At 45.7% G+C, this 24596-nt stretch overlaps 1 protein-coding gene across 1 annotated transcript in view; it reads left to right on the top strand.

The window, feature by feature from the left end:
• The window catches only part of ATP10A (ATPase phospholipid transporting 10A (putative)), a 200910-nt gene that overhangs the window by 153181 nt on the left and 23133 nt on the right, over positions 1-24596 (top strand). Inside the window, 9 exon segments of the mRNA XM_045899575.3 lie at positions 561-667; positions 1067-1198; positions 2279-2409; positions 4028-4280; positions 7387-7604; positions 10049-10243; positions 12677-13259; positions 20507-20610; positions 20704-20830. Coding sequence (XP_045755531.1) covers positions 561-667; positions 1067-1198; positions 2279-2409; positions 4028-4280; positions 7387-7604; positions 10049-10243; positions 12677-13259; positions 20507-20610; positions 20704-20830 — 1850 coding nt within the window.

The following is a 24596-nucleotide window of genomic DNA, read 5'->3' as shown; positions in this document are numbered from 1 at the left end:
TCTTAAGTTTCTAGTCATGGCTTGGTCTTTCTGCTGACTAAACTGCATCCAGGAGCCCACCTAGAGTGGCTTCATAAGAACAAAAGATACTCCTGTCACCCAGGAAATTAAAAAGGATGTAGTATCCTATGTCAGGAAAAACTGGGTTCAGAGATGCTCCTAGTGCTCTTATCACTTGGGAAATTACAAGAGTTTGAGGAATTCTATGCTGGGAACTGGGGTCAAAGACTAAGTACTAGAACAAAAGATCCTGCTAGCACCCCTACGTACCGGGGTTTTTAGGAGCCCTGTGTTAGGAACAGGGGGCACAGACATATCTGTCTTACTATTTCACAAAGCCCAGGGACAAAACAAACAAACATCAGGCTGTTGAGAAACCTCTAGAAGCCCACTTACTGGTGAGCATCAGCTCCCTCTCAGCTCTTGCAGAGATCCATGGAGACAAGCCACCCAGTCCTGGAGTCCCCAGCGTCCAGGCCTTCCTTCCCCGAGGCAGTGCTCCTTGAGCTGCAAGGTGCACGTAAGCATCCATGTGATGCCTGCCTCCTATTCCTTGACAGCATACACGACAACGGGAAGAAGGCCGGGCTGTATAAAGAAAACCTGCTGCTGCGAGGATGTACCATCAGAAACACGGAAGCTGTTGTTGGCATCGTCATCTATGCAGGTAGGCATGGCCGTGGCACGCACGGTCCACGACACTGCTGGCTTGCCACCCATGCTGTGTGTCCTTGAACGTTGCTCCTTGCCCTTTTTTTTTCTTTTCTGATTATAAAAGTAGCACAAAGACATTGTAAAAATTTAGAAAACCCAGAAAACAGAAAGAAGCAAAATTTCTAATAGTAGCTCAACCAAAGTGTTCTCTCTTAGCATTTTAGCTTATTTTTTTCCATTGTTCCTCCATGGTGGTTACATATTTGGGATTCATTTCATACCCTGCAGTTTTGAAGGAACTTATCCTGTAAGTATGATTGGATGGCAGCACTGTCCTTCAGTCCATGAGTCAGGGCGCTGTCGCTCTGCTGTTGGGCACCGATTTACTGCATCCCTCACGCTCCCTGTACAGGACATGAAACCAAGGCTCTGCTGAACAACAGCGGGCCCCGTTACAAGCGCAGCCAGCTTGAGAGGCAGATGAACTGCGATGTGCTCTGGTGTGTCCTCCTCCTCGTTTGTATGTCTCTGTTTTCTGCGGTTGGTAAGTCTCCTTCGTGGGTCACGAATAAGAGGGCACTGCCGGACAGCCTCCAGGTGAGCCCAGTGGGCTGCCGACGACTCATTCTGACCCAGCACTCTGAAGTTAAAACACGCATTTGTCATCCACTTAGACTCAAGGGCTGCTTGCATCCACACAGGCCATGTTAGAGATGCCTAGATGAATGTTAATGTTATTTTTCAAATTTGCAACTTCTTGGATGGAAAAATGGTTTAATCCCACTGGTTATAATGATTCCAGTAGAAGAAGTATTAGTAACCTGGTGATAAACTGAGAATAATTTAGCAGGAGAGGCACAAATGCTCCCCATGAGAACTCCATGAGGAAAGGAAAAAAAAAAGCCTTTGGGTCTTAAGAAGGACCTAAGCATTAGCTTGCACATGGGCTGTGGTGCTATCCAGCTTCTGATGGCCTTCAGACCTGGTATGCTGCCTTGGGAGTGCCTTGCAGGGGACTGTGTTTCGCCTCTGGGTAAATGATCTTCACCACATCCCCTGCTCAGCGACCGTCATGAAGCAGATGAGTGTGATGTGGTCTTGGAGTTCAGTGGTGAAAGACATAGGTGTACGGGACACGAAAAGGGCTTGTGTTATCAGGTGTGGGACCCAGCTGATGAAATACTGTGCAATGCCATTGGCTTCTGAGAGTCCATGACATGTGCAGTGTGAATCTGTAGGAAGGGTCAATAATGGGCAATATCCGGGGCCGACTGACAAGACTGGTGTTTTGTGAGGCACACGCTGGGAAACTCTTCTTTGGGGATTTTCCCATCGGTGGCTGCCAGCACATACCCAATTTCTGCCTCATGACCAGCGTGCTTTTCAGTGCCAATAATGGGAAATGCCTGATGTGAGGAGGAATCCAAGAACCAGTGCCTTCCAGCAGTCTGACTGTGGGTGCCAACAGTACCTGCCATGCGCTTTTGCTTTCTTACATGGCAAGGCAGGCCAATGAGACCCAACGTGCCTGTGTCCATAGTCTTACAGTTTTGCTTTACTTTGCACCAGCAGTGTCTTATTTTCCCATTGGGTGAATGATGTTTCTTTTCGAACGTTGCTGTAGGACACGGACTGTGGGTGCAGCGGTATCAAGAGAAGAAGTCGTTATTTGATGTCCCTGAGTCTGATGGCAGTTCTTTATCCCCAGTCACAGCTGCAGTTTACTCGTTTTTGACAATGATAATAGTTCTGCAGGTAACAGTACTAAGTACCATATGATAATTGCTTTACTTTTCTGGTAAGAACTTTAAAGTCATCACACTCTGCTAAGAATGTCCTATAAATTCTGCATCTGGGAGGACCACAGATACACCTGCCTAATGTGCTGCTTCTTACTTTTCCACCTAATTTATCTATAGGGTCTTTTTTGGGTGCTTTTCAAGTTAACATTCTCCTTTGCCGTTCCTAAGATTCTTAGGCCTTACGGGGTTGGTTTTTGGATCATTGTGTTTGTTTTATTTTTCCATTCCATTACTTCTTAAAAAAAAAAAAAAAAAGCCCTAAATTTTATTTTGGGATAATTTTAAGATTTACAGACAAGTTGCAAAAAATAGTACAGAGAGTTCCCATATGTCCTTCACCCAGAGTCCCCTAATGTGACTGTATTATATTACTATGCTACATTGTCGAAACCAAGAAACCAACTTTGGTACTTGGCCATAAATTCTAGATGCCATTTGGATTCTACTAGTCTTTGCACTGATGTGCTTTATCTGTTCCAGGATTCAATTCCGGATATCACAATTGCATTTTGCAGCATTGGTTTTTATTATTTTTATTACTGTTACTGTTAGTATTATTAGTTCACATGCCTCATAAACAATTCCCCATCACTAACTGAGAACCTGTGCCCAAAAGGCTTGTTCAAGAGTAGAGAAGGGTCAGTTGAGTGTCATGTTAGGAAGACAAAGTGCACAGAGGACCTCTGCTTAGCCTTTGCCTACAAGGGGAGCTCTACTGCCTTTATCACATGTGTTTCATACAGCAGGAACTTTCTACATTAGTCTTTTTTGTGAATGCACATTTGGTTCTAGCTCTGTACTAGTAGTAGTTCTATAGTAAGCATGGTACTGTAGTAGGTGTTGCATTAACATTGTGTTACCAGGAGAACCCAGTTAGTCTGTCTGGGTATGATATTCTGAGCCCATGAACATGAGTTCAATACTGTCATTCAAAAAAAAAAAAAATTTAAACATTGACGTCATGAAGATTATTCTTAAATTGTCAAAGTGTAACTGTGAATATTCTTCTCAAAGCCTTCTTCCCTTTGCTCTGTATCATACAAGATCCCAGAAATTGTCCTTCAACACAACCAGCCTCTGGAAAGACTGTCTCTTCCGAACCCCTGTGGGGTTGTGTCCACGGGATGGGCAGCTCTTGTTGCCGGGAGCCCTGGGAGAGCCTGGGGGCCAAGTGCCGCTGTGGTGCGAGGTGACTTTGCTTATGAGGACTCTGACTGTGCCATGTGTTTTTTTCTCTTTCTCTCTCCTCTTTCCTTTCCTAGCTTCTCTCAAGCACAACTTAGTAATACGAAAATGCTTGCTTCTATCCAAGCCATGGTTACCATTCTTCCAGACATGATAGTGGATTTCTGCTCCGCAGTGACACCATAGGCTGTCCTAGTTTAAACTCTTTGCCAATATCCTAATACTTTTCCAATACTGACTCTAAACCAACCTGGTTAAGCTCTTAAAGGTACAGTATAGTCCCTACTTACTTGTGGTTGTAGTCATTTGTCATTTGAGTAGTTTGGACTACTTCTGCAGCTCCCTGGTCCTCATAATTGTTCATGTGTATGCCTTATGTCTTCTAGGTTTTAATCCCAATTTCCTTATACGTTTCCATTGAAATTGTTAAAGTATGCCAAGTGTACTTCATTCATCAGGACGTAGAGTTGTATGACGAAGAAATGGACTCGCAGCTGCAGTGTCGAGCTCTGAACATCACGGAAGACTTAGGGCAGATACAATATATCTTCTCAGATAAAACTGGCACTTTAACTGAAAATAAGATGGTTTTCCGAAGATGCACTGTGTCTGGCATAGAATATTCCCATGACGCCAATGGTGAGTCTGGGGGTGGGGACCCCCAGTCTGGGCTGGACAGAGAGCCTCTGTGTCAAAGCTGCATGCACACATGCCTGGGCACACGTACATGCACACACACGCACACATACAAGCTTCAGGGATTGCTGATTTTTGAGAGAGAATAAAACACAGAAAGGCTGTTAGAGCAACTCAGGAGACTGAAGCGTGGCAGCATTTATAGAAGCAAACATAGAATTCCATGTTGCTGACAGTGCCCTGTTCACTGCAGTATCTCAGTGTGGTGGGCATCTGCTTAAACACTCTTTTTCTACCAGACAAGAGAACCAAGAAGGGCATTCTTGAGGAAGTTACTTCTGAGGCACCCAGTCTCTCTGCTGCACCAAAAAATGAAGAGATGCTTTTATTGTCACCCATCAGCCTCCTTGTTATTAGCTGAAAATTCTCAGAAGGGCATTGGGCAATTCATGCTGTATTCTTTCCCTTAGAAAATGATGTTAGTAGAAGCTGGAAAGAAATATCACTCCCGTTTGAATTTTACAGGTGGTTGCTCCTCCTACCTCTCCTTTCCTTATCCTTTGCCACCTCTGTCCTCCCTGAACCCATACGGGAGCTATCCACTTCATAAGCAGAGGGTATGACTGGAACCATCCACCCATCTGAGCCAGGAGAGGGCACCATGATAAGGTGTGCCAGCTCTGCAACCAGCGCCCCTCTCCTTCCTGTAACAGCATCTGAGAACATGAAAGAAGTCTTGCCACGGGAACAGAAGCAAATAATAGAACAGGAGTCAGTATGTGGGCTTCATTAGGAAGCTGTTCTTTTAGGGGGATATGGCAGGAAAGATCTGGTAGAGGCATGAGATTTTTGCGAGTTTCATGAAACCAAGAATTATGATATCCACGAAGGCCCTTTATGTAAAATTAAAGTAATCATATTAAATAGAAGACATAGGAACTTATCCACTATGTTTATTGCTTTATGTGCCTCCCAAAATAAATGGTCAGTCACTGCCCACCTGTCCCCCTAGCACTCTCCCCTTCCATAACTCCTCAGCCTTGTGCAGAAGAGCTCATTTGCCTGAAAGCAGAGCTTAGCCTAACTGTAAAGGAGCCAGAGACCCAGGTCTGAAGTTGGGTCAGAAGCAGCCTCTAAAAGCTGGACCTGAGACTCCATGCGCGGAATCCCAGCTAAGATTATAGAAAAATGTTGACAGTTGTCAGATGCTTATCATAAAATCAAAGGATTGCATTGCCTCTGGAAGACACAGGAAAGCATTTGTGGTGAAGACCAAAGCAAGCAGGCCTCGCTGCTGCATGTTTGAAAAAAAATGCTGTGATCAGTCATTGACATGCACCTGGGGCCAGGAGCAACGTCAGCTGTTATTACCCATGACCTGACCTCTCAGATCTCATTAGTAAAATGAATTCAGATGACTTTGTGCGATGAACCCAGTTCACATGGAGACTGTGGGTTTGGCCATCTCTGACCTTATGTCCCGGTTACGTTGTGTGCCCCAGATGAGGCATCACCTACCTGCTTCCTGTCTTCCCTCGACACTGAGGGCATCGTTCAGGCCATTGCTGGTCAGAAACTGCTGCATCATTGTAGACCACAGACACATCAGCAGTGGTCTGAGGGATTGCTGCGTTTAGGCTAACATCCAACTACTGCTGCAGGAGGGTGGGACAGGCTGGTGTATCCTTTGAGAGGCTGACCCAAGCTCCTAATGCACAAGCCCAGGAGCTTGACAGCACCATGTCCGGGCTTTGTTCTTCCCTGCCGTTCATTCACCACCAAACTGGGGCTTCCATCAGCCAGGAGTGGGTGGGACGGGCAGAGGAGATTTGCTTCTGGGGTGAGGAACTCCCGGAGTTGGATCCTGGTGTTGGCAGTTACTTGGCCTTGTGACCATGGGTGACTTATCTTTCCTTATCTCTGTTTTTCTCATCCCTAAAGAAAAGTCTTCCTAATGAAAGATGCTCAATATAAGGCCTAGCTCACAGAACAGACCAACGCCACAGGCATGCCCAGATTGGAGGGCCCTTCTAAGCCCCTCAGGCAGGCCACCTTTTGTTAAGATATCTTGTGCTCACGCCCAGTACTGGACCTGCCCTGGAAGTTCTTAATAATTGCTTGTTTTGAATGAGTAATTTTCATGACTAGTCTCCTTGCTCGTCTGTGATGAAACAAGCTTAACTAACTGGGGAAAGCCAGAAAAATGTCTTCAGAGCCATCCATTAGCAAGAAGCAGTGCAAATGTACCTCATAATTCACTGAGTGGCCATGTAGCCACAAGGACTTTGCTGGTCAGTGCCCCCTTGAGGGCTCAAGCATAGCCATGCAGTCAAGGTCGTCTTCAGTGGAACATTGCCTGCTGGGTCTATATCCTGGTGGCATTTGTCCACCCTGTGCAACCCACAAGGACTGTTAGCCTCCCTGTTGGGTAGACCTTCATCCATACAGTGTAAATGCAGACAGTACCCACCACCTACCTGGCCTTGAACAAGGATTCCCCATGGTAAAGCACCATAACACAGCCTGAGAACCATTATTTCTGTGTGATTGCAGGGCAGACGTTCAACATGTGATCTGTCCTGACAGCCCCAGTGAGCCAGGTGGTTCCATGACCCCAGGTTAAAGGGCAAATCCTGAAGCCAGGTTACTCTGTGGGCTAGGCCTTCACTGTCTTCCCTTCCTTTGCCCCTGTGTCTGCTGCCCAAACCCCATTCATCACACCTAGGGTCCACCTGAATAGAGGGGCTGTATGTGAATCTATCTGTCCATTCCTTACTTGTTTGTGGAGTGCGATGGCCACTGTGCCAGAATGCACTGGACCTGAGCTTTGGCATCACCTTGACCTGGATGCCATCTCCACCCTCTTGAGTCCTGATGTACTTAGCAAGCTCCTTACGTTCTCTGTGACTCATCTGTGCTTGGGGTTGAGAATGTCAGCCTCACCAGGTTGACTGTAGGTCCAGATAAAATGAGAGCGGCCTCCATCTCTCAGTGGAAACTCATTAAATGTGGCCTTGCCTTTAAGAAAGCGAGGCTGGCGAGTGCTCTGAATCAGTTTCATTTTCCTAGCCTTCCTGTGACGTGTCACCCCATGTCCCTCTGCCCACAGCCCAGCGTCTGGCCAGGTACCAGGAGGCAGACTCCGAAGAGGAAGAGGCGGTCCCCAGAGGGGGATCATTGCCCCAGCGCGGCAGCATCGGGAGCCACCAGAGCGTTCGCGTCATGCACAGGACCCAGAGCACCAAGTCACACCGGCGCACAGGCAGCCGGGCTGAGGCCAAGCGGGCCAGCATGCTGTCCAAGCACACGGCCTTCAGCAGCCCCATGGTGAGTCCCACTCAGAGGACGGCAGCTGCCCATGCTGGGGCTGTATCACCTTTCCTGGTCCTGATACTTCCCTTCATTCCTCCAGAGTATCTGCATGTAACAATACGAACGAGCTGTTGCTGGGGGTTTAGCTCTGCTCAGTGAACAGAACTTTTGTGGCCAACACCTCTTCAAACCCATGTATCTTTCCTAAAATGCTGACACGGCCCCTTTGCCTTGGCCTCTAAGGATGGGGGATTGCCGGTGAACTACCCAGATGGGCGCTGGAGAGGAAGGCTGTCCTGCCAAATGAAATACATAAAACATCAGAGCAGGATGACAACTGTGAAAAAGCAAAGCCAAGTGGCGGGGGTGGGGGGAGTTTTAATTAGATGAACCCAAATCCAATAAACTTCTTTCTCCCTTGCCTTGACAGCTGCCCAAACATTTATGGACCATTCTGGTCAGGCAGGGAAATTTCCAGGAGTGAGTGAGTGAGGATCTCTAAAAAACCTTTCACTTCTGAAATGTTTTAAGAGCAGAGAGGGAGAATCCATTTTGGTTCCTCTGTGGTGACCTCATTCTCTTCTGTCCTTAGAAACCATACAGAGTCTGCCATTACATGGCGGTCGCTGATTGGTGGGTTTACTCAGGGGTACCTGGGAGGAGGGCCCTCATGCTTGACAGGAGGGGGACTGTGTTGGAGCAAGCTTTCCTGGCATTGATTTAGCAATATGGGTCCAGAGTATTTGAAATATTCAAACTTCCTGACCTAGGAATTTAGGGATTCAGCCAAAGTTTTCTGTGCATAGCAGTTTGTCAGTGAAAAAAAAAAATGTATTCAGTGATAAAAGAATGGCCAAATGAATCATAGTGTGTCTGTTTTGACGTTGTTAAAAGTCTGGAAAAGTTCAGACTGCAGTTGAGCCTGGAACAGCACAGGTCTGAACTGTACAGGACAACTTACATGCAGATTTTTAAAAATAAATACAGTACTGTATTTTCCTTATGACTTTTCATAATATTTTCTTTTTTAAAATTTGTTTAGGGCGCCTGGGTGGCTCAGTTGGTTAAGCGACTGCCTTTGGCTCAGGTCATGATCCTGGAGTCCCTGGATCGAGTCCCACGTCAGGCTCCCTGCTCGGCAGGGAGTCTGCTTCTCTCTCTGACCCTCCCCCCTCTCATGCTCTCTATCTCATTCTCTCTCTCAAATAAATAAATAAAATCTTTAAAAAAAAAATCTGAGTATTTAAAAAATAATAATAAATAAATAAATAAATAAATAAATAAATAAATAAAATTTGTTTAAAGATTTTATTTATTTTGAGAGAGAGGGAGAGAGATCACAAGCAGGAGGGATGGGTAGAGGGAGAAGCAGGCTCCCCGCTGACCAGGGAGCCCGATGCGGGGCTCGATCCCAGGACCCTGGGATCATGACCTGAGCCGAAGGCAGACGCTTAGCCAACCGAGCCACCCAGGCACCCCTTAATAATAATGTTTTATTTTCTCTAGGTTATATAATTGTAAGAATATAGTATATAATACATATAACAAACAAAATATATTATTAGTCAACTGTTTATGTTATCAGTAAGGCTTCCAGTCAGTAGTAGGCTAATTTTAGGAGTGTCAAAAGTTATATAGACTTTTCACCTGCACAGGGATCAGCACCCCAATCCCTGCATTGTTCAAGGATCAGCTGTATATAGTGTTTTGGGGAAAATGGACACTGCCAATTTATGTATAATATTTTTTATTGAGCTATAATTGACATATAACATTGTATAAATTTAAGGTGGGAATGCAAATCAGAAATATAATGAGATACCACTTCACACCTCTTAGAATGGCTATCATCAAAAAGCCAAGAGATAAGAAGTGTTGGCAAGGATGTGGGGAAAAGGGAACCCTTGTGCACTGTTGGTGGGAATGCAAACTGGTACCCAGCCACTGTGGAAAACAGTAAGGAGGTTCCACAAAAACTTAAAAAATGGAATTACTGTATGATCCAGCAACCCCACTTCTGGGCTTATGTCAAAAGGAAGTGTACAAAGTATCTGATGATGTAAAATGTAAATGTACAGAAAAAAGACTGGAAGGAGACAAAGAAGTGGGTGTTTCAAAAAGTGTGTATTACTGTGAGGTGATGCGATACAGATTTGTTAAATTTTCCCTCTTTTTCAAATCTCTCTGAGTCAGATATGTTATAATAACACATATTCTTAGCTGTATGACTTTATAATGAGAACGTGTGTGTTATAAGAACATACGCATTTCATTCCATATGTAAGTCATATATTCTTGTACCAATTATATACATTATTCATCACTATAAAATGGCATATGCATGTGAGTCAGATGAAGGTGTCTTCAGAGCTTATACTGAAATCAGGGTGCCTTAAAGGTCAAGCACTAAGACGCTTTCACTGGGTCATACTCACCCCTCAGTCTCTGTCTTCTTCCAGGAGAAAGACATCACACCCGATCCAAAGCTGTTGGAGAAGGTGAATGAATGTGACAGGTGCCTGGCCACCGCAAGGCCCCAGGAACGCCCACTGGCCCACCTTTCGCCAGAGCTCTCTGACGTGTTCGACTTCTTCATCGCACTCACCATCTGCAACACAGTAGTAGTCACATCCCCGGATCAGCCACGACAAAAGGCAAGCTCTGGGGTATCCCTGTGAAGCTGACGCCTTTGACCTTCAGCATCGTCCCACTGTTGTCAGTCTAACCTTCCCAGCAGGACTGCTCAGCACTACCTCTCAGGTTTAAGGGGATATAGTAGGGGGCTTTGTGGAGGGCAAGCCAGCTCATTGGTTCTGTGGTGCCGTCCCCAGGCTACCATGGACAGGTAGGGGGATTGGGGTCAAAGGGAGAGGAAAAACTTCTGAGCCCATAATGGGTGGGGCATGTAACAGCCTAGACTGGAGTGGGGCTGCCCTGCACAATCTACACAGAGCTTCAGGGTTCCAGATTCTCATGAGAGAGTGGACAGGACAGGCTTGGGGCCCAGACAAATCGCCTGGACTTGAATCTTGACTTTACCAACAGGCTGAGCAGCTTTGGACAAGCCATTCCCCTCCTGTGCCTTACGGATCTTATCTGTGACATGGAGGCAGTGGTGAGGGTTTAGAGGAAGGGCTCAGAGAAGGGCTTGGCACACAATAAATGTATTTGATGTTAAAAGGGCCTTTAACATTGTCTTTAAAAGAGAAGTGGTCAAGAATCAATCCGAGGTTACTTAAGATGGTGGAAACATAGCAATACCCATGTTGGTTTTTGCTTGGGTAATTATAAGGTTCTCTCTGAAGAGAGTAAAGTTTCATGTGCAGACAGGTCCTTTATAACCCCAGTGGTTCTCAGGAAGTCCTCTAGGTAGGCCGGGAGGTGTGTGTGTAGGAAGTACACCTAAGGAGGGATGTGCATAATGCAGCTAAGTAACTTTAAATGGATAAAAACGAAGGTGCTCTAGAGCTAGATGCATGCCATACACCTGCCCCTCAACCCCCCACTCTCCCAGACCTCTTTCCCTCCTCCTGAGCCAATCCTTCTAGCAGGTTCCACTGATGGAGCCATTGGTGTGTGATGTGGGGTAAACCAAGGGTCTCTGCTCTCTTCACAGCAGCATACCTGGCAGTAACGCAGCCCCCCCGCCCCCTTGCTCCTGCTCCTGCCACACTGGCCTGCAGAAGCCCCAGGGGGCCTGACAGGTCCAGAGTGGACAAGGTCCCCACCACCCAGAGACTGCAGGATTGCACCGTCTGCCTTAGGCGAGGGCTGCTTCCTGGTGCAGCTCACCTCTTAGCTGCCTCAGCATCCTTCATCTGGCCTTCAGATTCTTCCACCGTCCTATATCCAGTCCTGCTGGCATGCATCCCTGGAGAAGTGTCTGGTTTCTAGTTAGACCTGTCTGAGACCCAGGCATTGCTGCAACTACTGAATAAGTGAGAGAGACCCCAACATAACTGAGGCATGTGGTGATGGTCACATAGGCAGTGCGTTCCACATAGGGAGCAGATTATTTAATCCCCTGCCCTCAGACTGCAGATGAATAGGTCTCTGGATGCACTCCTCTTTCCACATATTAGTGAGTGCGATATTTCAGGGTATTTGGAGCCAGTAGGGGCTCCAGTGTGGCTGCTTGAATCTCCCCCTTGAATATGTAGCACAGTTAAAGTCATTATAGGAACAAAGAAGCACCTTTATCAAAATTGGTCCCATGTGCCTTGCTCTACCAAATACCTGACTTTTCTGCAGGCTATTATGTAATTTACAACTTTAGTCACATGGGGAAAATTATGAAAATTTAAGGCTAACTATAATTCAATGTTTTGCTTGTTGCAACATCTGCTGTAAATCTATTTTCTAGCAGAAAGTTAAAATAGGCATATTATACTAGCATTAGTGAACACTACTCGTTTAAATAAAGTATTGCAGTTGCTGCATCGTTGAGGTTTTTGGAACTTTAGCAAATGTATATAACTCATTTTGTGGTTTTCACTTCTTGTTAGAAGATATGCGATTTATTGTGACTTTAAAAAAATGTGCTAAATGATTTGAATCCTGAATTTGTCCAAGCGTTTAATTTGTTTAGAAAAGTTTTTGGGTCTGGGAGTGTTATTTAAATTTTATATGGACGTAATTCAAAGGACTGTATAAACTGGTCTTTTGTAAATGCATTTTGTAATGGGGGGGAGGGATTTGTGCCAGGCGGTAGTGACAGGCGTGTTCTTCTGAACCTTTTCTGCAAAGCAGTGAGACATTGCGGTGTGGGGACAGCTAGCAGAGGGGATAGTCTCAGCCTTCAGGTACCACTAGCCACACACTCCCTGAGTCAGGCCAGGGCGTCCGTGTGGCTACCCAGGGGATCACATTCTAAAAGAACGTATACTGCTAATTTTTGCTTAAGTGAAATGGAAGAGGCCAAAGGATGGTCTCAAGGAAGAAATGCTGGCTCTGGTTGTGTACCTCCAAATCTGGGAAACGGGAACTCTGTGCTCTGAGCCCTCAGGGGGAGTGGGGGAGTGCCCTGTGGCCATTTGGGCGAGGCCTTTGCATATACCTCTCATGTCTTCTGACTGCTTGTCTTGCAGGTGAGGGTGAGATTTGAGGTGAAGTCCCCCGTGAAGACCATAGAAGACTTCCTACGGAGGTTCTCACCCAGCCGCCTGACCTCAGGCTGCAGCAGCATCGGGAGCCTGACCGCCAACAAAGCCGCCCACAAGTCAGGGTCCAACTTTCTGTCCACCCTATCCAATGACAGCACGCTGTTCAAGCTGGAGGAGAGGCTAGGCCAGCCAGCCGCGGCCATCGCCAGCAATGGCTATAGCAGTGGGGCTGCCAGCTGGGGCCCAGAGCACACTGCCCAGGAGCAGAAGCTGCAGCGGGAGCAGGAGCGGGAGCTGCGCTATGAGGCAGAGAGCCCTGACGAGGCGGCGCTTGTGTATGCTGCGCGGGCCTACAACTGCGCGCTGGTGGACCGGCTGCACGACCAGGTGTCTGTGGAGCTGCCCCACCTGGGCAGGCTCACCTTCGAACTCCTGCACACGCTGGGCTTCGACTCTATCCGCAAGAGGATGTCAGTGGTGATCCGGCATCCACTCACCGATGAGATCAATGTCTACACCAAAGGAGCCGACTCAGTGGTCATGGACCTCTTGCTGCCTTGCTCCTCAGGTATCCAGCTCCCCTCCACTGGGTGGTACCCCCAGCTCCAGGTGGAAGTCCCAATAAATTAGCCCTTTCCCTCAGTCCCTTCCCACTGGATTTCATTAAGCCTTTTCTAAAGCAATGCCCATCAGAGGTTTGCCTCCCTGGATCACCCGTTCCTCCTTCGAGGGGTTTGGACTAGAATGCACTGGGGACTGGAGGATGGAGGGCTTCAGTGCCTGAACTCCCCTTAGAACAGTGGGGTCGAGGGGCACTTGGGGGGAGGCCCAGCATCATTTTAAATCTGGACAATGAAGGTTAAGATCTTTTAGACTAGAAGTTCCAGAAGGTTGCTTCCTGCTCTGATTGCCTGGACCATGTCTTCTATGGAGGTTCTCACCCAGCTGCCTGACCTCAGGTCACGGTTTGTAGCCCAGTTGTGGAGCTGCCTCAGGCCACAGTGAGAGCTTAGGTATTGGAGGCTGCTGGCCTCTCAACCACCATCTGTCCCACCTTTGGGCAGAGCAGCTCCATCTTAGTCTCTTTCATGTACTAGAGTTCCATATAACTTCTGTGTTTAAAAAAAGGAATTTGAAAACCACTGGTGTTAGTGGAACTTTATCCAGCAGAAGGGCTTGCTTGAACCTCCTTCTAGATACAAAAGCTTCTGCGCTTTGAGAGGGGAATGGCCTAGGTCCCCATTCGTAAATGTGGTCACCCCTCCTCTCTACTTGGAGGATGAAGGCATGCCCGTCTGACGTCCAGGGAGAGAGGTGGGATGAGGGGGAGGATGCTGCTGGCAGACAGAGGGGTACATGCTGTGGCTCTGCTGCCTGGCCTGCACAGTCTTCCTGTCTGTTGAATCCTGGAAACATCTCTAGGTACAACCTGCTGTGAAAGCCTGTCCACTGGGTGCGGCCTTTCCAGAGCTCTGGGATGGAGCTAGAGAATACTTTACTTCCCATAGTCCTTTCGCCACAATCTCAGTGCCTCCGAACAGGACTCCTGGCTCCCAGGTACAGCAGCACTCTGCTGTGGGGAGGTGCACTGGATGATTTCTGCAGAAAAAATCCTTTTCCCATGACAGAACTGTTGTAAACAGGTCTCCAAAAACAGTTTGGGTAGCTTTTCATGGCGAAAACCTACCAGAGGGCAGGATTTGCCTTTCCACCCCAGGAGTTCTGTGCTAGAGTGGACATAGAATCCAATTCATAGGCTGATTTTGCATTCCAAGAATCTTCTTCATTCTCCCATTCCATAGGTTGCCTTTTGGTTTTGTTGCTTGTTTCCTTTGCTGTGCAGAAGCTTTTTATTTTGATGGAGCTTTTTATGCTTATGTTTCCCTTGCCTCAGGAGACCTGTCTAGAAAAGATGTGGCTATGGCCAATGTCAGAGAAATTACTGCCTATGTTATCCTCTAGGATTTTTATGGTTTCGGGTCTCACATTTAAGTCTTTCATCCATTTTGAGTTTATTTATGTATATGGTATAAGATTGTGGTCCAGTTTCATTCTTCTGCATGTGGCTGTCCAATTTTCCCACCATTTATTGGGGAGAAAAAAAGACACTGGAAAAAAACACAAACACATGGAAGCTAAACAACATGACACTAAGCAACCAAAGGGTCAATAAAGCAATCAAAGATGAAATCAGAAAGTACATGGAAACAAATGAAAATGAAAATACAGTGGTCCAAAACCTATGCGGTGCAGCAAAGGTGATCATAAGAGGGGAGTATATAGCGATACACGCCTACCTCAAAAAAACAAGAAGTTCAAATAAACAATCTAACCTTACACCTAAAGGAACTAGTAAAAGAAGAACAAACAAAGACCAAGAGGAGTAGAAGGAAGGAAATAGTAAAGATCACAGCAAAAATAAATGACATAGAGACTAAAAAAACAGTAGAAAAAAATCATTAAAACCATGAGCTGGTTCTTTGAGAAAGATAAACAAAATTGATAAGCCTTAGCCAGGCTCATCAAGAAAAAAAAAAAAGGACCCAAATAAATAAAACCAGAAACAAGAAAGAAGTAACAACTGACACCACAGAATACAAAGGATTATAGAGAATACTACAAAAAAATTATATACCAATGAATTGGACAACCTAGAAGAAATAGATAAATTTCTAGCAACATACAATCTTCTTAAACTGGAGAAGAAATAGAAAGATTTTCTATAGAAAATAGAAAATTTTCTATTTCAAGAGGAAATAGAAAATCTGAACAGACTAATTAATAGTAGCAAAATTGAATTGGTAATCAAAAAACTACCAAAAAATAAAATGCAGGACCAGATGGATTCATAGGTGAATTCTGCCTAACATTTAAAGAAGAGTTAATACCTATGCTCCTCAAACTATTCTAAAAAAGAGAAGAGGAAAGAAAGCTTCCAATACATTTTACAAGCCTTCTTTATTCTGAAATTTGATTTTGCATCCACGCAAAAGAAAAAAAGATACGGCAATTATCTGAGCAGATTTAATTCTATTGTAAAAAAAAAAATCATCATCTTTGTCTTTTCCACAGCCTTTCATTAAAGACAATTTAATGGACCACTGTATTTCAGACATTACCACATACAGCAGGTCATGTATAAGGTAAAAGACCTACAATAGCACTAGCAAACAAGGGTAGGACAGGGTGGTAGGTAGGACCCACCGTACAGAGAGGGCCAGGAACCCTACTGCGCTGTGCAAAACACATAAGAAAAACCAAGAAGGCTGCCATAGTCACCACACTTGTACTCTGCTGCCAGATCACTCTTTTAAATGAGGAAGAATTCTCAAATTTCTAGAGAAAGTACAAACAAACAACTCCTACCACTCATAGTCAACTTCAAGATCAGGATGGGGGGGGCGTTGCAGGGAGACTATGTGCAGGCTGGGGAGCCTCGTAGCCCCCTCCACCTAATCCTGCAGCCCCAGTGTGGCTTTGCTGTTGTGCTCACCTCCTCCATGACTGTAGGTCTCCGGGAGGAAATTACTACCCATATATAGGTAACTACAGATGAGAAGAAGCAAAGCCTTCCATCTGTTCCACCATGAAAGAGACACATAAAAGAACGACATTGCTATCGTTACACATTGCCCAAACCATGACATGGAAAGGGGCAAATTAAAAATAAACAGTTGGTGTCGCTCTCCGCCTTACTCTAGGAATTTCCAGGCAGTGTGCAGGTCAGATAGGTTGATAGGGAAGAGGTACATGTAGGCAAACAGCAACTTAAGATTCAGGAGGTTCCAAGACCCCATTGGATTCTCAAGAGAGGAGCTGTCACCTTGGGGGGTCACCTTGAAGTTATCCACTGGTGACACCCTGGCCTTATGTATAAATCATTCAGCTTTTACTTTGTGGGGCGGATGGGTGTGGAGAGGAACGGACTTGCAGAGCACTTATCTGTGCTGCAGAAGCAGCATTAGAGCTGAGCTGCTGTACCTGTGCTGGTGATAAAGTGAGGTAGGCACACAAGTATTATCCTCTGGATTACTTCAGATCTTTAAGATCTTTCTTCAGAGAGACCTAACACTTTATCAAACAAGGCATGAGGAGGCTACGCTGATGGTGGACGTGACTGTGTTAGAGTGTGTCATATTCTCAGGACACGATCGTGTCTTGGAAGTTGTATGGGATCAGGTATAAAGCAGGGGCTCCACCCCACCCCGGTACCTACAGACCTCTGTTCAAATCCCAGGTCTATGTTTATGAGCTAGAATGACCCTGGATAAGTCACTTACTTTCTTTGCCTCTATTTCCCATCTGCACAGAGGAAATCTGGATGCTGACCTCACAAGAAGCCCTGGTCCAAGCCTCTAGCAGTGTCTGGTCTGATATAAGTATAGAGTCTAAGCTTAGGTCCCTTTCCCTTCTCTCTGGTTCCTTCCCCTTAAGATTCACTGCTTGAGGTTTGGTCCAGTTGCCACTTGGTGTGGTGTTTAAGACACAAACACCCAGACAGCTCCACCCTCCTCCAAGAGTGAGGATGGAGAGTAGCCCACCATCTAGCATGGGCTTCACACTTTGCTGCTCTTCAGTAGATCAGTAAATGCATGCATGAACAAGGAAGAGAATTCACCTTCTTATTTTACCATCTGACTAAGATGAAACTCCTTATAAGAGAAGTAAATTTGACTTAAGTATAGAAGCAATGGAAATATCACTTTGGGCATGTTAAGACCACATGTCAAAATCATGAGTGGGAGTGGATGTTTTCCTGTGAGGTCCTGAGCATTGCCAGCCGTGTCCATCTGCCCTACTCAGCCAGAGCTGGAAGAGGGTTCCTTTCAGTCCTGCTGCATCTTGAGGTCAGTGACATGGGAGTCATCTTTACAGACTGACAGGATCTGTTACTGTCGGACACTGTGTGTGCCCCCAATCCCGGATGTGGCTGCAGAGATCTTCTCTCTGGGCCTCTCAGGCCACCACCACCCGCCAGGAGGCGCTGGGTAGCATTGGTTCCACTTCTGCCGGTGATGTTGCTCATTACCCAAGTAGCTGTGTTGCAGACACAGCATTCTTCCTACTACCATAGATAGGAAAGCTGCACGGGATCTGGGTGGCCTCTAGGATATCAGGAAGAAGAGGCTGATATTGCATGAGTATCACTTAAAATGCAATGTGAATGGTTAGAATGCCTGCAGTTTGAGAAGAGTGCAGGAGAGCCGGGCTGAGCACATAACTCTGGGGGGTCCATGGGTTTGCTTTCTAGGACAGCACCCAATACATTCTTCTTAGGTGCCCCCAGCTCCTCGGTGCTCTTCCACTTTGAGCTTGAGTTCTTTCTACCATCCTGGCCCCTCCGTCAGAATGTGGACATATCCCAGCATTCACAAAGAACCAATCCTACAAACCCTAACATTGGCTCTTCCCAGTGACTGTGCAGTCCTTGGTGCAGTTGAGAATCTACAAGGCAGAGGTCGAGTAAGAATCAGGAGCCAGGTTTTACCTCAAGTGGCAGAGGAGGTGTGTGTCTGCAAGTCTGGAGGAGGGGACGAGGCAAGGCAGTCGCTGCTTCTCTCCCTGAAGGGCTGGGTGGGCTCAGTCCCAGGCTCTGCTGTGGTGGCCCTGTACAGAAACAGCTCCGCATGGCTGCCTGTGGGATCGCACACTCATCCAGGGCACCCAGCATGCCGAGCCACCCAGCCTGCCTCCTCTAGCTCATCAGTTCTGTTTTGACCAAGTGTTCAGTCTCAGCTCCTGTGTGCTGAGAGTGGAGTCTTCAACCTATCTGACCTGCACACTGCCTGGAGTGTGCTTTTGCTTTTGCTGAAGTGCAGTCTTTCCCTCCCCTCTCTGGAGAACCAAAGTACTTTATTATTATTATTCTAATTCCAAAGGCCCTCAGATAGACATGCCTTCGCTCAAATAATAGTCAGCATCTGGAATATTGTTATTATCCCCTTCTGAGAATTGCTATCACAATATCAGGTAGTCAAAATTAAGATGTCGTATTTTGAGTGTCATCTTTTCAGGAAATTTAAATTCTTAAAGCAAAGCAATCTAGGGCAGTGTTTCCAATCTCTCTTTTTTTCATTACTGCTCCCTTAAGGAGCCTTTTTAGACATTTTTTAATTATCTCCCCATGACATTTTAATGCCACAGATATGCTGCATATTTGTTTATGTACTGTATATATATCTGTGCCTTATGCTATGCCTAAGTATGTTTTAAATATATAATTAAAATTTTTTGCCCCGGAACCAATGTTTTAGGCCCTTGGGGTGCTATCTTCTTTATGCAGAACACATGTCTAAGAGGTGAAAGTGTTTCTCCCAGGTCCAGTTTGCCCCGGACCTGACTCAGATAGTAGACAGCCTGTCTCAGACCAGGGGCCTCACCACTGGTAAGTACAGTTGCCAGATTCAGCAAACAAAATATATTGAATGCCCAGTTAAATTTGAATTTCAGATAAAAAACATAATATTTTTAGTGAAAGTATGTCTTATGTGATATTCGCACATCTTATATTCTATCTGGTAATACTACTGGTGTTCTGGGGACAGAAACTGCACTTTGTATTCAAGTACAATTTTTCACAAACTGGAAGAGTATGTACCTTCATTTACATCCACCTCCTGGGCGAAAGGATACCAGATCACTCCTAATAAAGCATTGTTTAGGGGCGCCTGGGTGGCTCAGTCAGTTAAGCGTCTGCCTTCAGCTCAGGTCATGATCCCAGGTCCTGGGATCGAGTCTCACATTGGGCTCCTTGCTCAGCGGGGAGCCTGCTTCTCCCTCTGCCCCTCCCCCTGCTTGTGCTCTCTTTCACTCTCTCTGACAAATAAATAAAATTTCTAATAAAGCTTTTTTTATATGAGCTTCTCATTTCAACAAAGGTCATTAGTAACAGTCAAAAATACGATGTGGCTCTTTTTACAATACAGCTTTTACTTTAAATTTTATGTGAAACGTGTATACTGTTATAAGTGATGAAATAGACCCGGGATGAATCTAGTGGTGCGGAGGCTTCGCACATGTCTCTTATTGGAGGGCGTTGGAGTAAATCACAGGGGAAGGATGCTCTTGTGACAGTCCTGCTTAATGCATTGCAACAAAATGCATTCCAAATGCAGTCAGCTAGAGCACTGACCCTGAAACATGGTCATCATATACTTTCATCATGCACAAACCAAAGTGCATTATGCCTTTCCACTCCTAATTGGCGGCCCACGAAAACGGTAGACTTAGGATAAGTGTGTGTCACCTTGTCATGGATACCACAGTTGGGTGAGGCTCCGAGTCAGCACTTCTGAAGTTTGGTAATAAGCAGTAAGTCTGCTCAGCTGTGTCTACAGGAAACAGAAAAGGGTGGGTGTTTGGAGAACTCTTACTAGTGGACTTAGCTCTTTCTTTTTAACTGTGGTTTAAAAAAAAAAAAAACCCACATGACCTAAAATTTACCATCTTAATAAGTGTACAGTTCAGGAGTGTTAAGTGGATCCACATGGGTGTGCAATAGGTCTCCAGAACTTTATCTTGCAAAACAAAAGTCTTTACCCATTGGACAATTCCTCTTGTCTCCTGGCTGCCCAGCCCTTGGCAACCACTATTCTGCTTTCTGTGTCTGTGAGTGTGACTACATTCAGACCTTAAAAACATGGCTGTTTTCATGGGAAGCTGGCCTGAAAGCTGGGTGAGAAGAGCTTCCGGGCTAGAACCTCTGGGGTGGTGCTGACCTCTCATCTGGGCTACGCTACATATGTAGAGTTGTTTCAACACCATGCAAAGCTACCTCCGTTGTTCTTATCTGTTTCTGCTTCTACTCCAACCTAGATGACGCCAGAGGAAGGCATCAAAAGAAAATCCGAAGCAAGACTCAGAATTACCTCAACCTGTATGCCGTGGAAGGCCTGCGCACCTTGTGCATTGCCAAGAGGGTGAGTGGGTGCCACCTCCACAAGCATGGATACTGACCGCTGCCCCCACAGTACATGGTGCCTATGTGGCACTCACCAGTGTGTCTCACATAGGTTCTGAGTGAAGAAGAGTATGCCTGTTGGTTGCAAAGCCACTTAGAAGCAGAATCTTCCCTGGACAACCGTGAGGAGCTTCTTTTCCAGTCTGCCATTCGCCTGGAAACAAATTTGCATCTGTTGGGTAATTATGCACATGAGCACATGTTGCACTGAGCAGTGTGGAATTTGCAGAGACAGTCCTGGACAGGGTGGTGACATGGCTCTAGTCATTGGCAGCTCTGCACCTGCCGGGCTTGGTTAAGGAGTTGGCTGGCTTGGTGCTAGCATGGCTCCCAGGCCCAGCCATCCTTGACTGAACAGTCACACCATGGCCCGTCTCTGTAGTATTCCACGTGCTGTCCCACCAGGCACCCAGTGACAACACCTGACTTGCCTCCCCCTAAACCCTGCTTTCCTACCAAAAATAGAGATGAGGAACGAGGCTTCTCAACAACTGAAGCTTAAAGGGAGTCCCTCCACCTCCTACCCCTAAAACAAAAAGAAACTGTTGGATTCCAGAAATGGCTGCACTTTACATCTTATGAATGTTTCATAGATTCAGTTTGGATGAAAAGAAAACGAGCTCATTTTTACTAAAATGTGCTCCTATTTTCTACTGTGTTCATATTAGTATTTATAAGAATATTTATTTTAATATTTTAAATATTTAATATTAAGTTTGTATTAAATTAGCTGAGTCTTTGTATCTGTGCTCTCTGACCACACCAGGAACTGAATGTGATCATGCTGGGTACACACACACACCCCATCCCGTGGTGCCAAGAGTCAGATGGTATACCTGGGGCATGGAGAAACGAGTTCATCACTGTCCATTTAATACAGAAAGGCTGTAATTCATTTGGTCTTGTTCCCTGGACAAAGGAGTTGGGCTACCTATATATCTATATATACATATCTATTATAATAATTAATATATTTAATAGCATAACATACACACTTCATACAATATTCTTTTTTGCCTCTGGTGTCTTATAGGAGGGCACGCACTGTTCAAAAAAGCCCCAAGATCCAGATGCCCAGACACATCATGAGCAGTATCCCTGGGGGGTGATTAAATGAAACACTTGGAAGACAGCTGTGCTTTTTCTAACCTTCCAGGTTTTGATTTACTGGGACTGTTCATATCTAGAGCATGCTTCTCCAGAAGGCACTGTTGACCAGACCCGGGGGATAGGTAGGGGTTCCTGCTGGTCCTTCTGGCCCATGGGCAGGTCCATTTCTGTCCCTTCACTGCAGGGCACTCTCCCTGGAGAGCTCTGACTCTTGAATGGAGTAAAATTTGCCTCCCCAGTCCCTTCTTCCAGTGGGTGCTGGTCCCACCCTGTGGAGCAAGGTAGACGGAATCTCTTCCCTTTTCCAGAGGGTGAGACCTTAACTGTTTGAGGACTTGGCTGTGAGTCCCCACACTGTCCACCTATATTTTTAGGCATCCCTACCTTGCCTTCTTTCAGAGTCTAGGAGCCTTAGCTTGGTTATCTATCCAGTCCTGGCTCTGTCACTTACTGGCCATGAGACCCTGGGCAAGTGACTCAGTCTTTTTGGCATCCCAGTCTCTTTGTCTGCTGGGTAACAATCCTGCAGGGATGAACAGAGGGGGTGCCCAGTGGAGCACTGAGTGAGGTCCAGGCACAGGGTCCAATACTCAGCAGCACGTGGTGATGAGTCTTATGTTACTGCTTCTACATCTGTTTACAGCCTGGCTGGCCTCTTCTATACAGACCCCCTCTGGTAGTTGGGCATCCATCACCTCCCTTGGCCCCCATGCTGTATCTCTGTTAACATGTCCTGAATTTTTGACAGCCCTAGAATACCCTAAGTTCATATTGAACTTGAGATCAACTCACCTTCCTAGATCTTTTTCAGGGGATTTGCTTTCTAGCTTGGATTCTGTAATTTTTGTTTGGGCAACTATGTAAGCATCTAAAAGTAAGGTTTTCTACTTATCCTCGTTCCAATTTTTTTTTCTGTTGGGGCCGGGATAGTAGAGTTTTTCAGAATATTGATTCAGCCACATTCTGCTGTCATCCTGAGTGGATGTTTATCTCCAGGGGTCTGTTAAAGGGCTCTGAGATGAATCAGTGAAGGAACTACTGGAGTGCCCACAGTGGGCACCATCAGTGTCCTTGAGTCTGCTCATGCCTGCTGGTGAGAGCCTTTTCATACATTTTCAGAAATTTTACAATCACCATTTGCTGTTTTGCATAAATTTTCAGGAATTTTGCATAGTTTTTTGATGCTGTTGGTAGCTTGACATCAGCCAAGGTGAGTATATTTGCACCACAGAAATGGGAAAATGCAGCAAATCAGCTTCCCTCCTGCTAGCTGGTTGTTAAACACTTAACATCTCCCACAACCTGGGATATTTATGGTTCAGATGATGAGCTGGAGAGTAAAAGAGCCACCACCTTAGTGTTCACCACCGCTTTATGCACAGGCACTGTGTTCCAACTCCTCAGATTCATTTTTAAGAAATGTAAAGTAAGCTGTTTACATTTTTAATAGGCCCAAAGCCAAATACTCCTTCTAAATCTTTTCGTTTAGGTTCTTACGTTAAATAACATCAGGGAACTACAAAGGAAGGGTCACCATTTATACTGTGTTCTTGAAATTTTCTTTTCCATACTGTTCTGGCCAAGAGCCTAAATTCAAAGGACAACATTCTGTTCACTTTCCCCAGCATTCCTTTTTGTTTTTCCAGATGTCATCTGAAACTCCCCTCTCACGAAAAGCCACCTGACCTTTGATCACAGTGAAGCATGGTGGCACTAGCTTGAACCCTACTACCTACCCTGTTGTAACACTCAAAATGCCAGGTTCTCCCAAGGCTCAGGCTGTAGAGAGGTGGCATTTACTCTAAGTTACATAGATTCCATTGCTAATAAGCTACCTTAAAGAGCTGAAGAAAGGCCACTGTGCTTCCAGATAATTTTTAAAGGACTGTTCCCTGAGATTTACTCTTTATCCTTGGCCATATTCCGTGCTGAGATAGACATACTTTACATAATTCTCTTTATGAGTTCAGTAATATTCTATGTTTGGTTCAAAGCTTCACACAGAGGTTAGGATCAGTCCAGCGACCCAGTCGGGGCCCATTACTTAGGCCAGTTAGCTCCTGAAATGAAGATGCTTTATTTTCAAGGTGTTAGGTTTTCCCTGAAGGACTGGAATTTATCTGAGTCCTTCCCTGCTTTCTTTCTTGGAGGACATATATCAAGGAGCTCTGGCTGAGCAGCTAATATACAAAGGTGGGGAGCTGCAAGTCCCTTCTATAGTAAGTTGCCATCTAGTGAAGGGTGGGTAACTGGTTGAATTACACGCAAAGCTCTGTTCCATAGTGGAAGTTCTCCTAGAGCAGCCATATAGGGAGGTTTGGAGCATGAGACATACCGTGCATGGAATGCTATAGCCCTTCCCTTGCTAATCTCCCTCACCTTTGCTTCCCAGATCTATATCGTGGGGATAATTGTAGTACTCACATGTTAGGGATGCTGCAGAAATTTTTGCCTGACAATTAGTAATTCATCAAGGTTAGCCATCATTATGATTATTCCATAACCATTGTTATTATTAAGTATGAACAAGATATTTTTTAAAAAGAGAGCACATGCAGGAGGAGGGGCAGAGGGAGAGAGAAACTCTAACCAGACTCCATGCTGAGCACAGGGCCCCAATGTGGGGCTTGATCTCACGACCCTGAGATCATGACCTGAGCCAAAACCAAGAGCTGGACACTTAACCGACTGTGCCACCTAGATGCCCCTGAACAAGGCGTTTTGAATACATGGAGGCAGACGTGGTCATCCCTCCCTCTTTCCCTGGATATCAGGGAATGTATCACAGCAGAAGTGATACTTAGGATGCCTTTGTAGATGTCAACTCTGTTGGAT

The sequence above is a fragment of the Mirounga angustirostris genome, unplaced genomic scaffold (genome assembly GCF_029215605.1).
Source record: "Mirounga angustirostris isolate CCGP_5_RB_7025 unplaced genomic scaffold, mMirAng1.0.hap1 SCAF_9, whole genome shotgun sequence".
Lineage (NCBI taxonomy): Eukaryota > Metazoa > Chordata > Mammalia > Carnivora > Phocidae > Mirounga > Mirounga angustirostris.
Note: the sequence above shows the minus strand (reverse complement) of the source record. Positions and strands in the feature narration are given on the sequence as shown.